Source organism: Zootoca vivipara, chromosome 10, assembly GCF_963506605.1.
Source record: "Zootoca vivipara chromosome 10, rZooViv1.1, whole genome shotgun sequence".
Lineage (NCBI taxonomy): Eukaryota > Metazoa > Chordata > Lepidosauria > Squamata > Lacertidae > Zootoca > Zootoca vivipara.
Window position 1 is genome coordinate 43,915,967 of NC_083285.1, and position 13,481 is coordinate 43,929,447.

At 42.5% G+C, this 13,481-nt stretch overlaps 1 protein-coding gene across 1 annotated transcript in view; it reads left to right on the forward strand.

The window, feature by feature from the left end:
• Positions 1 to 1,645: 1,645 nt before the first annotated feature.
• The window catches only part of SOX10 (SRY-box transcription factor 10), a 28,340-nt gene continuing 16,504 nt past the window's right edge, over positions 1,646 to 13,481 (forward strand). The window contains exons 1-2 of the mRNA XM_035128227.2: positions 1,646 to 1,804; positions 2,773 to 3,225. Coding sequence (XP_034984118.2) covers positions 2,816 to 3,225 — 410 coding nt within the window. The 5' untranslated portion in view covers positions 1,646 to 1,804; positions 2,773 to 2,815. The remainder of the gene's footprint in view (positions 1,805 to 2,772; positions 3,226 to 13,481) is intronic.

The following is a 13,481-nucleotide window of genomic DNA, read 5'->3' on the forward strand; positions in this document are numbered from 1 at the left end:
AGGACAATACTAGGACATGTGGCTTGAAACCTTGTTCTCCAAGGAGGAGATAGACATCAATTTTACACACACACCAAATATTTTTATTTTTATGATTTTATAAATTTTTCTGTCTTTATTTCAGAGGATAGAGATGTCTTCTTTTATATACATCCGTCATTAGTGTGAAAATCTGATTCCAACTCCCAATCCACTAGCAATACTGTTGTTGTGAATGTGTTAATGTTTGTGCAACTGTCACAAGCACTAGTTGCACAGTGCCTAAGATATCACTTATGACAAGGGAACAAAAAATATAGTTTTAGAGAGTTTTCATTGGAGGGAGGGATGTTAAATTATTTGTTCATAATTTGGTGAGAACTCTTCTATCTTTCCGCACAAATGCTCATATTGGAATGGGCAATTGTGGTTTCTCCAAGTTTCTCATTTTTTTCAGTCTTAAGTTCAGTTCTCCACATTTCTACACCAGCATTTTAGTGTGAATTTATTCTAATTCGCACATTTTTCTATGCAATTTTGGCCAACATGCACATGTTTGCAAAGCAATTTCGCCTAATATAATGCATTGGGCATGTTGCTGTCATTAATATATGAAATTTTTAGACACACTGTACTTTAGTACATTCATTTTTGGACAAGAAGATTGGCTAGAGAACTTCATTGCAAAATTCAGAACATTGCAAATTTCGAAGGATTGCGGTGTTTTGGTTGACATATTATTTTGGAATGTGCAAGCTAGGTAGGTTCACCTTTAAATGCAAAATGAAATTTCCCCTCATCCTTAACCTCAAATAGCCTTTTCAAACTTTTAATTATACCTTCCCATCCTGGTATCTTCTAGAAATGGATCCCACAACCTGGAGATGGCAGAAGCAGATATTTAAGATTCTAGCTATTCCTAGGATGTTCCATGCCATTTCTAGAATCTTCTGTACCATGTGTGCAAGATGAAGACACCCACCCTGAAGGACCTGAAAGTGAAGATGTTGCCATCTTTCTCTTCCCCGTAGGCTCCAATAAGTGCATGCGCTGAGACATCTAGGAAAGCCTAGGTGGGGAGACACAAAGGCATCCAGATCATACATGTTATACAAGTTCTACGCTGAAGGAACTTCTATATAGCTGTGCTTACACATTCAAATTTCCCCTTTGTGGTAGCTACACAAATGTAGGTCTTCTCTGGGAGAATATGCTGCAATACCCTGGCCGATGGCAGCTCTGCAATGCATATACAGCTGCTACAACAAAATCTCTGTGTGTGGTTGTTCACACACACACACACACACACACACACACTCCATATAGGAATTTTGTTCAACGCAGTCCTTAAACGCCATCCCCTCTCATGCCAAATGGGCCTGAAGATGCCCAATGTTAACCATCCAATGTAAAAAACAAATTAAATAAACGTTGACTGCACCACCTTCCCCAAAAAGACAACAACAAAAAATAACAACACGGCTCTATAAGTGTCACTTTGAGATGGGGGCTGAAATGTGCAGTTGTGGAGGGGGGGGTGCCTAAGAATCTCCTGCCTGCATACAATGAATGCATCTGGGCCATAAAGAGCTCTTAGCTCCACCCTCTGTCTTTCCCTCCCCCTGTGTAAAGTAGCAAGCCAGTCACAGAGACATTCATCCAGGGTATTAGGAAAAACCAAGCCTCCCCTTAGGAATGGCACTTGTCTGAGAGTTTCCTCAGCACACAGCTCCTGAAAAGCCACCAGGCTTGTGAAAGGAGAACAGAGGGGCTATTGGGATACAAATTACAGCTCTCTCAGGATTTGCCCGACAGAGCGGCCGATGTAAGTTTTTCTACCTGAGCTTGGTAACTCACTGTCTCTTTCTCTCTCCCCCTCTTTCTCTCTCCTTTTTAAAACACATCTGACAGTTTTCTCCTTCAGTTTTCCTTCACCCTTCACCAACTGAGCTTTGGGTGAAGAATTGCATATTGAAAAGGCAGCCAATTTGGGGTGGGGGCTAATTTCTTTTACGTTAGGGAACCAGCTAGGTGCCTGTGCCAACTTTATTTTTAGGTATTGCTTTCCTGAGGTTGGTTAATGTCTGACAGGGTTGAAAAGTGATAGAAGCGTCAAATTTTCTAGAAGTTTTTTTAACATACGTATATGTATAAGATACCAGGATATATGCAATGCACACAAACTTTTAAAATAATAATATCTGGAGCGTAAGTGAACCAGGAAGGGAATATGAAGCCAAAATATTTCCAGCCCACTCTATGATGCCTTTTACCTGGTCTGCTTCAAATGGCGCAGTATGTTAGAGACGCACTCCGAATACACTAATTCTTACACAATCATGAGGCGTTTTGTCTTGATCCTTTAATACTTATAATCACCCATTTCCCCCCCCCAACTGCTGATATTCTTGACTCCAATATCAAAGCAAGTTAAGAAACTGCAGGCATATTTGGGATTTGGAAAGAGAAATTAAGAAATAGGTCTTGTTTTTTGGTCTTCACCCTCTTGAAGACCTCCCCAATCTTTGTTTGTAGATAACATGCACACCCAAAACAGCGGATTCTCATGTTAGAGAAACTTTATGGCACATGTCAGAAGTTTCCGGCTAATTAGAAAGTTCTCCGCTCACATTTGATTGTGGCTTTTGCAGGTCCCATAAAACAACATGTTAATGTGGTAGGGTCCACAGATTTTTATTAAGTATGTACCAAATCCTTTCCAGATTATTCGGATATTTTGAACGTTTTTAGCTTTAGTGTTCATTTAGACCTTTTTTATGTGTGTGGTTCCAGTTGGAAGACGTTGGTACCTGAGGAGTAAAACAAAGAGGAAACAATGACAGACGATCAAGACCTTTCTGAGGTGGAGATGAGTCCTGTGGGTTCTGAAGACCACCACTGCCTCTCTCCAGGACCTTCCATGGCATCAGATGCTAGCTCTCACCTTAGCAACCCCAGCAGCGGTGAGATGGGGAAGGTGAAGAAGGAACAGCAGGACTCAGAAGTGGACGATGACAAGTTCCCAGTGTGCATCAGGGAGGCAGTGAGCCAGGTGCTGAGTGGCTACGACTGGACCCTGGTGCCCATGCCTGTGCGGGTCAATGGAAGCAGCAAGAGCAAGCCCCATGTCAAGCGGCCCATGAATGCCTTCATGGTGTGGGCGCAAGCGGCCCGGAGGAAGCTGGCAGATCAGTATCCTCACCTCCACAATGCAGAGCTTAGTAAGACGCTTGGGAAGCTCTGGAGGTAAGAATGGCTGGGAGAAAGATGAGGGCAAACTGGGGTGAACTAGAGAGCGGTGGAAGCTCAATAGGCATCAGTTGATTGGTGTTAACTTTTGCTTTGATGTGGTGATAAGGGGAGATCAGGTGGGGTGATCATGGAAATAAGGCACAGATGAGGGACGTAGGGCGCAAAGCATAGAAGGCACTTTCTTTCTTGATTATGTGCTTCCAGTATACAACTCGGTCCACGTTTTGATTTGACCTGTGCTCCTATTCCATTGCAAGGCCCAGTTAATCTGGCCGCTAAGCCACAGTCTCAGCAGTTGGGTTTTCATAAACTGCACACTTCACCTTCTCCTCTTGACCTGTTGCGTTCCTTCTTTCTACTACACTTTTGGAGTTCTTCTTCAGTTTTATCCCCTAGTGAAATCACGAGTCTCTCCTCTGCTACATGCTGTTTACCCAACAGTTCTGAAGTCCAAAACAAGCAGTGTCATGGTGGTGAAATTACCGGAAAGATTAATTCGAAAATGTAAAGTTGACAGCTTTCATGGCTGAGGAGAAAGAAAAGTGATTTTCATGGAACAAAGGCTGAGCAGCAAAATGACAAAATTGTGCTCCCCTGTACACAAGCTGGTTTTCATTTCATGATTTTAAACCAATCTTTGATTTGTGAAAGTTCAGGTTGGAGTGTTTGGAATTTGACATTCTGTGTCTGTTGAGTTTTCCAGCCTGGCATTTGTTTGTTGTTTTTTTAACTTCCTTAAATATATTTGTACCTGTCTTGAAGACAGAGTGAGCTGCTGTTGGCATGGCGGGAAGGAAGGAAGGAGCAAGTATGGCAAAGGACAGAAGCTCAGCCCGCTGTTACAGACCATCCCATTGTAGTTTAGCCACAGATAATTGGTGATTCCTTGAAGGTGATTTGGATTTGGAATTTGGCAACTGTGAAATATACGAACAATGAAGAGTCGTGGGGTGGGGGGAGGCTAATGAGCAATAAACAAGGCTTGTAATAAAGGGCTGATGGAGAGATAAGGAAATCCAATCAGAATATAAGATCCCTTATATTGCCACTGAGCAATCTATGCCAATGCATTGCTTCTGGCTAATTGGACTGTGAGAATTTGGGGTTGTTTCTCTTTATGGAACAACATGTTACTCCAACCATAGCAGAAACAAGCCAGTGTCCACTCAGGTAGCGAGAAGGCACTTTATGTTCCTTATTCAGGTGCACATACGTTCATATAGTAAATCTTTGAAGACAACATTCCTTTGCGAACTTACTTGGGAGTAATCCCAAATTGAACATACCGGAACTTACTTCTAAGCAAACATGCATTGGATTGTACTGTTCAAGACTTTCCAGATTATTTGTTTATTGTGCATTTGTTGTGCGGCTCTTGCTCGCCATTTACATGGAATCTAAGTATCTTACATTAAGGAAGCACGACTGCTTCAGAGACGTTACATTTTCCTGGCATTCAAGTAACACTATGTTGCTGGTGGGGGAATGTGATTATTTACCCCACCTAAGAGGACTGTTGTTGTTGTTTGGAGCAGTGTCTAGAATCATGCAGTTGTGAGAATGTCATGGGCACCTATTGGGCAGTGTCCATGCCCTCATGCACTATGGCAGGCGCAACTCTGCCTGCAACTCACGTTCTCCAAATGCTAACCTGCAAAGAGAAGGCTAGCAAGTTGGAGCTGAAAATAGCAATCCTTGAGGCAGAAGATGGAGAAGAACCTTGTTAGTTTCGTACCCCCAGCAGCCAGTCTCCACATGCCTTGGCTTGAGGCTTTATCTGGACTTATTGCTTTGGTAGATTTGATAAGAAGCTCCTGAACACTTAACTTTAGCTGGTTTCATTCCCAAGTGAATCCTGACATTGCAGGCAAAATACTTCCCTTCTCCGGAACATACATCAATCAGACTTTTTTTTTTTTTAAGAGTTGGGAGTGAAAGCACTTGGTATCTCCCTTGGCACAAAAGCTGGTTGTGCATTTTGAGGGGATGGGCACTGCATTATTGCACTGACACTGGGACTTGTAAAGCTCTCCTGTGAGATTTGAAATGCAGTGGGGCTGTTCATCCACGTAAACCTTTAAGACCAAATTCCACCAAGGCAGGATATCCCTTCTATTTCAGCTTGCAGTACTCTGACAGCTTAAATATTCAAAACCTACAAAAAACACTCGAGTTAGGCTTGGGCAAAGCTTAAATTATTTTCTGTTTGAGTTGAATCCTTGAGGTTACGGTAAGGATTTCAGCTTTTATCTGAAAATCTGATTATTAGAAAATACCTCAAGGCAAAACAAGATGGAAGACGCAGGGTTTTTCTTTTTTAAAAAATAATAATTATCACATGACTCTTGGTTTTGAGTGAACGGTTTAGATATATGCAACATGCTGAAATCTTAAGATCCGGCCACCCTGTGGGTTTTTCCCTCTCTTCCCCCCCCCCTTCAAATTCTTCTCCCATCCACACCCTAACGGCCATTCCTTCATGATAAGCAGGGACCTAGTTCATGTGATTAGCTTTGCTGAGCAATTTGTCTGTGGAAAGCCATGCAGTAGCCATGTGATTGCTGCAGGGCCAAGAGTTCTACTTCTTTTCGGGCTCCTTGTTTATAGGAAGGGCCGTAGCTCAGTGGTAGGGCATCTGCTTTGCACGCAGAAGGTCATGGGTTCAGTTCCCGGCAGCCCTAGGTGGGATGGGGACTGGAGAGACTCCTGGTCTGAAACCCTGGAGAGCCCTTGCCACTCATTGTAGACCAGGGTTTTTCTCAAAGTAATCAGCACTGACCCCCTGAGGGTTGATGAGACTCTCCAGGGGATGTATAAAGACCCATGGGTCAAAAGGTCATCATGGAAAAGAAGTTTCTGAGATACAGTACAAAAAAAATTAATTAGGAATTACGAGCCTCGGAAATGAAGGCCGTGGGCATGTACAGAGTGCACTTCCCTTGCTAATGAGTAACGGTGAGCGATTGTTAATAAATATCAATTATATTGATCTTATTTCATTTACGTTACGAAGAATTTGGGATGGGGTTGATGACGACTTTATAAGCTCATCAATGAGTCAATGAACTCAGAGGTTTGGGAAATCTTGGTGGAGACAATACTGAGCTCAATGAACCAGTGGTCTGACTCAGTATAAAGCAACTTCCTATATGGAGAAATGCTTTTTCACTGCCACGTTAGACTGGTCAAAGACACACCCCTTTCTGACACTGAGGTCCCCCCCCCTTTAAGGCAATTCATAAGAATTCAGTCTGAATTCAGACTAAAGGGTTTGGGTCTCCATTCTTTCCACCATGTTACATCTAACAGATAACCCTCTTTCTACGTCTAGTGGGCGCGAGGCTGAAATATTAAATACAGACCTTCAAAGGCAGGACCTTTGGGTTATATCCATTCTTTAGTTTGCCTCTGTGGTGATAGAGAATAGCGCCACGGGAACATTTTCCTCTGTCTATCAAGCCACCTCTCTTTTCCTAAGTCTTCTGCCTGCAGTACAACTCAAACAAAATGGCTTCCTCAAAGAATTAAGATGGAGAAATGTGGCAGACTGCAAATGAGATCCCTATGGCTTGGCACTGGTTGATTTGTCCTGAAAAGAAAAGCCTTGCTAGATCAGGCCGTAAGGCCATTACAGTGGCCATCCAGATTCCTCCGAAAAGCCAGCAAACAGGACCCGGGTGCCACGGCACTTGCCCCATGTGTGATTCCCAGCAACTGTCCTGCCTACGTATAAATTTCGCTCAGTCTAAATATTTAGCCGTCGTTCCCATAATGCTTCACTGGTATGTGGACTTAAATGCTTTGCTGAACCTGATTAAGATTTTGGAAAGATGTGTACGCCACTCACCTGGCTCTTCCTTTACACATTTCCTACTTTATCCACCAATCATCATCATAATACAGTACTGCTGATACCTGCCTGATTTAACCCAACTGACTGTTGTTGTGGCATACAGACAAGTTGACTGTAGTTCAGTCCTAGGCAGGGAATTCTTTGAAATATTCCATTTAGCCGTTCAATTAAAGGACCTCATTTTTCTCTGTAGCTCTTATTTTAAAATTTGCGGGGAATGCCAGCGTATATTAATGTTCTTGCTGCTGGTCAAATGGTGGCTCAAGGGATTCTTTGACTCAGTTTGGCTGTGGATAGAAGTATATTTGTAATAAACCTACCTGGGCATGCATTTCATTCAGCTCAATGGGACTTACATCTCAGTGGGACTTCCCACAGCAGCCCAAACCTTATCATGTCTGCTCAGAAGTGTGTCCCGTTGAACTCAGTAGGGCTTTCTCTAGGGAAAGTGGACAGACGATTGCCGCCTAAAGAGCCCGTTGCAATATAAACCAATAAGGAAACCTGTGTCTCTACTGCACTGGTAACAGTCACACATACATCTGTCAAAACAAAAAATAAAAAAGATTCCTTCCAGTAGCGCCTGTCATAGGTATGAGCTTTCGTGTGCAATGCCTTGGCCTCCGTTGGCAGAGAGGAGTAGTCTGAGTGTCAACAAAAGTTAGTTATAATTGTCTGTATGTACTTTCTTATCTAGTCCCAGTCAGAAACCATTCCTTTCTCCCTTATTTGATATGATTTTTTTAGCATTGCAAATGTTCGACCGTTCCACAAATATAAGGATTCAGTAATTATAACATCATTTAACCTGTGTAAGAAAAAAATCCAACTAGCAAACAAATACCTGAAATATATAAATTATGGTGGAGGGTGGCAAAACAACAACAACAACATTTTTTGAGTACCGTCCACTTCCCTAACTAGCTACAAGCTCAGTGATGGTGTAAGGTTGCAGTCCCTGCCTTTTAAACCCTTCTCTAGTTAGTCTGATTTGTGAATCACTAAGCAGAATGACAATATCTTTGGATCTCAATATCCTTTAATTCATGTCTGCATTTACTTTCATTGTTCTTATATTATTTTATTTGTCTTATTAATGTCTTATTAGCTCAGCCAGTAGAGCATGAGAGTCTTTGTCTCAGGGTTGTGGGTTTGAGTCCCACGTTGGGCAAAAGATTTGTGCATTGCAGGGGGTTGGACTAGATGACCCTTGTAGCCCCTACGATTCTATGATTATTTGATATCTTTAACACATTTAGGCCACAATTCTAAATTTACTTACTAGTGGCCTGGATGATGCTCACTGAATGTAATGGAACTTATTTCAGAGTACGAGAGAGAGAGAGAGAGAGAGAGAGAGAGAGAGAGAGAGAGAGAGAGAGTTTACGATGGAGCTGTATTGTGGATACTGGCATTTTTATGGGTCTGCTAATGCACTCCCTGCAGTGAAGAGAGCTGCATGTGACCTTATGCTTCCTTTTTGTACTAAACAGTGCTTATGAGTGCTCATCGTTTAAGGCAGAGGTCTGAATAATATTCAGCTCCCTTTTAGCCTTAGGTCACTTGGTATTTGTCCTGCATGCATAGTTCTGGTTTTAGGAGCGTATTCACAGCATGTCCTAGTAGCTTCCACGAGGACAACCCATGGGCCAAATCAACATGGCTGCCTTGTGAAAAAGAAGGGGGGGGAAACACCACCAATGTACGCCTTTACTTGTTTAGCCTTGTTTGCTTTTGCTAACAGAGACTTCCTTGTGTCTCTCACCACTAACATGGCTCTACACGCTTTCCTCATTTTTTAAATACTCTGCTGCCGCCAACGCTTCAAAATCAGCAGAAATATTTTAAAATAAATACTACACCAAAATACACTTACACTTTTTTTAAAAAAAAAGAACTTTCCTAAGAAGGAAAACTGAAATGCAACTTTACTTTGCAGTTTCTGATGTGGCAGCATTTGAGCCCTTAGAATGAAGTTCGTCTTCCTGGGCTCTGTTGCGTGGAAAGGCAGTATACTACTACGAATCTATCATTGTCATTATTTATTTTGATTCTACACACACATATATAAATCAGAGAGGTCACGCTGTTTAACAAATACTTCCAATCCTGCGACTTCCAATCCTTTCATTGTGGCTTGGGCAGGTTTAGGTTTTTTCCCGCACAAGTGGCCAGTTTCAAATAATAGGGACCGCACAGTGGCACCATGTCTAGTGGATCATTCCCAGAAAGATTCCATTGTTGTTGTTCCGCTTGAGCTGGAAAGGGTGAGAGATAGCAAGCAGAATATAAGAGTTCCAGAGCTCTGGTTTGCCGCTAGTGGGTCTTATCTCTCCCCCCCCCCCCAAGCTGCTTTGGCATGTTACATCAGCAGTGCTACGATTACATTTGAAAGAAGGGGGTCGATAAAATGTATTTGCTGGATATTACTGGACTCGGTTTCTATTATCACTGACCATTGGTCATGTTGGCTGGAGCTGGTGGAAGTTGGAATTCAACAATGAATGGAGGACTACAGCTTCGCCACCCCTTGCTTTAGAGGAATGAGAAAGATGGTGGAAGGAGGGAAAGATTGGGGGGGGGAGAAATGATAGAATCGTATATAAGTAAGTCCCATGTTGCACAGGTTGGTCCCAGGTCCAGAAGAGTGGATGGGTGTAGAGCCATTGTTTCAGGGCGTTTTCCCCCCATGTCATGAGGTTTAAAATGTGAGTGGAAAACTTGCACTTGGCCAGAATGACAAATGCCTCTCCTTTGCATTATATTCTGCATTGGGACCAAACAAACAAACAGGCAAGAGAGATGTAAAGGTGTTTAAGCTGCAGATATGAAAGCACTTATAGCACCAGGTTGGGAATTGGGATCAAATAGTGACTGACCTTGGTGCCACCAAAAGCTGATGCATTAAAGCCAAAGGATGAATCGCTTTGGCAAAATATAAATGCCACTTGCCCATCTTATTTTGACCCGTGGTGTGGTTGCTGCTCCCCTTGTGCTGTTAGTAGTTTCCACATCCTTCTCTTTCTGTGACTACATTCTGTGGCAAAAACAGGAGCTCCAAACAAATTTTTATTTTATTTTAAAGTTTTATTAGGCTCCACAGTAGCCTTTCTTTCCCCCTTCAAGGAATGCAAAACTATTGCCTGAATTTCCAGATTCCTGTTGTTTTAAGGGACATCCAAGAACATTACAGTCCTGCAAAACGTAGCAAATACTCTTGCACTTATGTCCTGCTTGCAGGCTTCCAGTGGGCATATTTTTGGCCACTGTGAGAACAGGATGCTGGATCAGATGGGCCTTTAGTTTGATCCAGCATGGCTCATCTTACTTTTTAACAACAACAAGGCTGTTTACACACTGTAACTTGCATAAATCATAATGCACGTCCTTTGTTTCCAACCCCATGGTTCCAAAACATTCCTTATTTCCAAAGTGTTGATCTGCAATGCATGCTCCTCAGATACCAAAATGATTATAGAATGACATTGATCCCTTTATCACGGCTGCCAAAGATAAATGCTAGTGTCCGGAAGATAGGAATCATACTTCCTCTCCATTTTAAAGTATCTTTCATTAAAGATGTTTTCCTGGGTGAAAGCCAGGGAGCTGTAGTTTGCTTCAAATGTGCCCACGCTTCTCTTCCTCTGTCCTCCACATGTGTGCACCCACATGCGCCCACACCAAAGTCAGTCACTGCACTATGGGAACCGCTGTCTATAGAGATAGACATCAAGGGGCAGGGCATTATTCATTGTGGTAATATCTGCACATCAACACGACCTGAAAAGGATCTAGGAGTCTTGGTAGACCACAAACTTGACATGAGTCAACAGTGTGATGCAGCAGCTAAAAAAGCCAATGCAGTTCTGGGCTGCATCAAGAGGATTATAGCATCTAGATCAAGGGAAGTAATAGTACCACTGTATTCTGCTCTGGTCAGACCTCACCTGAAGTACTGTGTCCAGTTCTGGGCACCACAGTTCAAGAAGGATACTGACAAGCTGGAACGTGTCCAGAAGAGGGCAACCAAAATGGTCAAAGGCCTGGAAACGATGCCTTATGAGGAATGGCTTAGGGAGCTGGGTATGTTTAGCCTGGAGAAGAGAAGGTTAAGGGGTGATATGATAGCCATGTTCAAATATATAAAAGGATGTCATATAGAAGAGGGTGAAAGGTTGTTTTCTGCTGCTCCAGAGAAGTGTACATGGAGCAATGGATTCATGCTACAAGAAAAGATTCCACCTAAACATTAGGAAGAACTTCCCGACAGTAAGAGCTGTTCGGCAGTGAAATTTGCTGCCAAGGAGTGTGGTGGAGTCTCCTTCTTTGGAGGTCTTTAAGCAGAGGCTTGACAGGCATATGTCAAGAATGCTTTGATGGTGTTTCCTGCTTGGCATGGGGTTGGACTGGACGACCCTTGTGGTCTCTTCCAACTCTATGATTCTATGACCTGGGAGTATGGCTCCCCTTTACAACGTACACAGCCCAACAAGACAATGACAAAAATCCACCAACAGCAGACAAGTCAATATGGCTAATCTGATCCAAAGCCATAGCTGCCAAGTTTTCCCTTTTCTCGCGAGGAAGCCTATTCAGCATAATGGAAAATCCCTTTTAAAAAGGGATAACTTGGCAGCTATGTCCAAAGCACCCACCCACCCCACTCACACACGAAACAAAGACCACCACAGCCAACCACAAATGAACAGCCATATCCTAGGCCAACCCCAACATCTCTCACCACCAAAGGAACACAAGCGAACAGCAGAGAACCTACACAAGCGATGCTGACAAAAAACCCCACATATATTAAGTAAAATAGAAATATTGTCACCCCACCCCACCCCCACCCCCACCCACCTTCCCCCAAATTACCTCTTTCCCCCTTTTCTTCCCAATGTCTCAACAAATGAAACTGATTTGTAAAAATGTTATGAGAGACATTGCACATATTTTTGTAAATCAAGAAAATCTTTAATAATAATTAAAAAAAACTGGAAAGAACCTGGGAGTTCCTTGGGGGATGGAAGACCTGCAGTTAGTACTACCAAATACACTTAGAATTGTAAAGATAGGCAGCACTTTAAATTTGCAATGTGCTTTAGGTAAGTTATGTCTTGTTTTACGGTAGAGTAGCCATATGTCTTGCCTTACATATCTCTGTTTGGAAGGGCAGTCAGAAGACAGCCCTCTATTTGAAGTGCTGTTGTTGTTGTTGTTGTTGTTGTTGTTGTTGTTGTTGTTGTTGTTGTTGTTGTTGTTGTTGTTGTTGTATTTCTATACCACCCTTCATCCGAGGATCACAGGGCAGTTTACAATTTGAAAACACCAGAAATACATAATGTAGAAACAAACAAATCTGCCCTGTGTCTGGTTTAAATATATGTAACTATAGAAAGGGAGATCGGGAGCTTAGAAGCCATTCATCACAATTAGCCACCCCTGGTCAGTAAAAAAACAGACAGGGTGTCTTCCCTGCTATGGTGTGATGTATTGTAGTTCTTCTTAAATTATAGGAATTATTTCTAGAGCCATGTCTATACATACGAATTTCGTTATGTGAATGTTATGCAAAGTGGTCTCTTTTTTCTCCATGCAAATCCTCTTTTTTGGCAGTCCATAACTGGCCACCCTATTTTACTGATGAGGAGCTGGGAGTGACTTATCCAATACCCCCTCCCTCCCTGCATAATCACACCAGGTCTGTAGCTGAGTTGAGCTTTAACTAAATAGATCTCTCAGCTACTAGGCCCTGCTGGTTCTTAAAAGCAAAGGCCAGTTACTTCATCTACGATTAATTTCCTTCACAGATGTATATTTTACTTAGGAAATCACATGCACATTCCTCAAGAGTACATTTTCTTAAGTGAGGAACGCACATGTAACAAAGTAGACATGTTGCATTCATTACAAGTGACAGTGCACATGTGGTTTACCTGTAATTTGCTTCAGAAAAAAATATGTGCAGCCTGTGTCTCTATTTTGCATGGCAATGTACATATATTTGGAATCCTTGCCTTCTCATGTGCCTGTTTTTTTCTTTGCTCGTGATTTTGCAGAGAACCTGTTTGTCTTTTGAAATGTTGCTGTCAGGCAGTGAGGTAGTAATTGGGGTCGCTGTACACTGACAGAATCAAAGGTTGCACGGGCATCGGCAGGCTTGTGAGCATGGCAGAATAAATCTGAGTGAAGCACACTCAACTGCTATCCGTCCCATGGGCAAGTCATGATAAAACCACACCTCTGGGAGACATAAACAGGCCTTTGAGCGGTTTTCTGATATCTCCCACTGGTTTGTTGTGTGCCTTCCCCATAAGCTATAACGCTTACAGGGTGCCTTGCGTTTTAATCGTATTCAGCTGAGTCCTACTCAAAGTAGATTCAATGGAATTAGTGA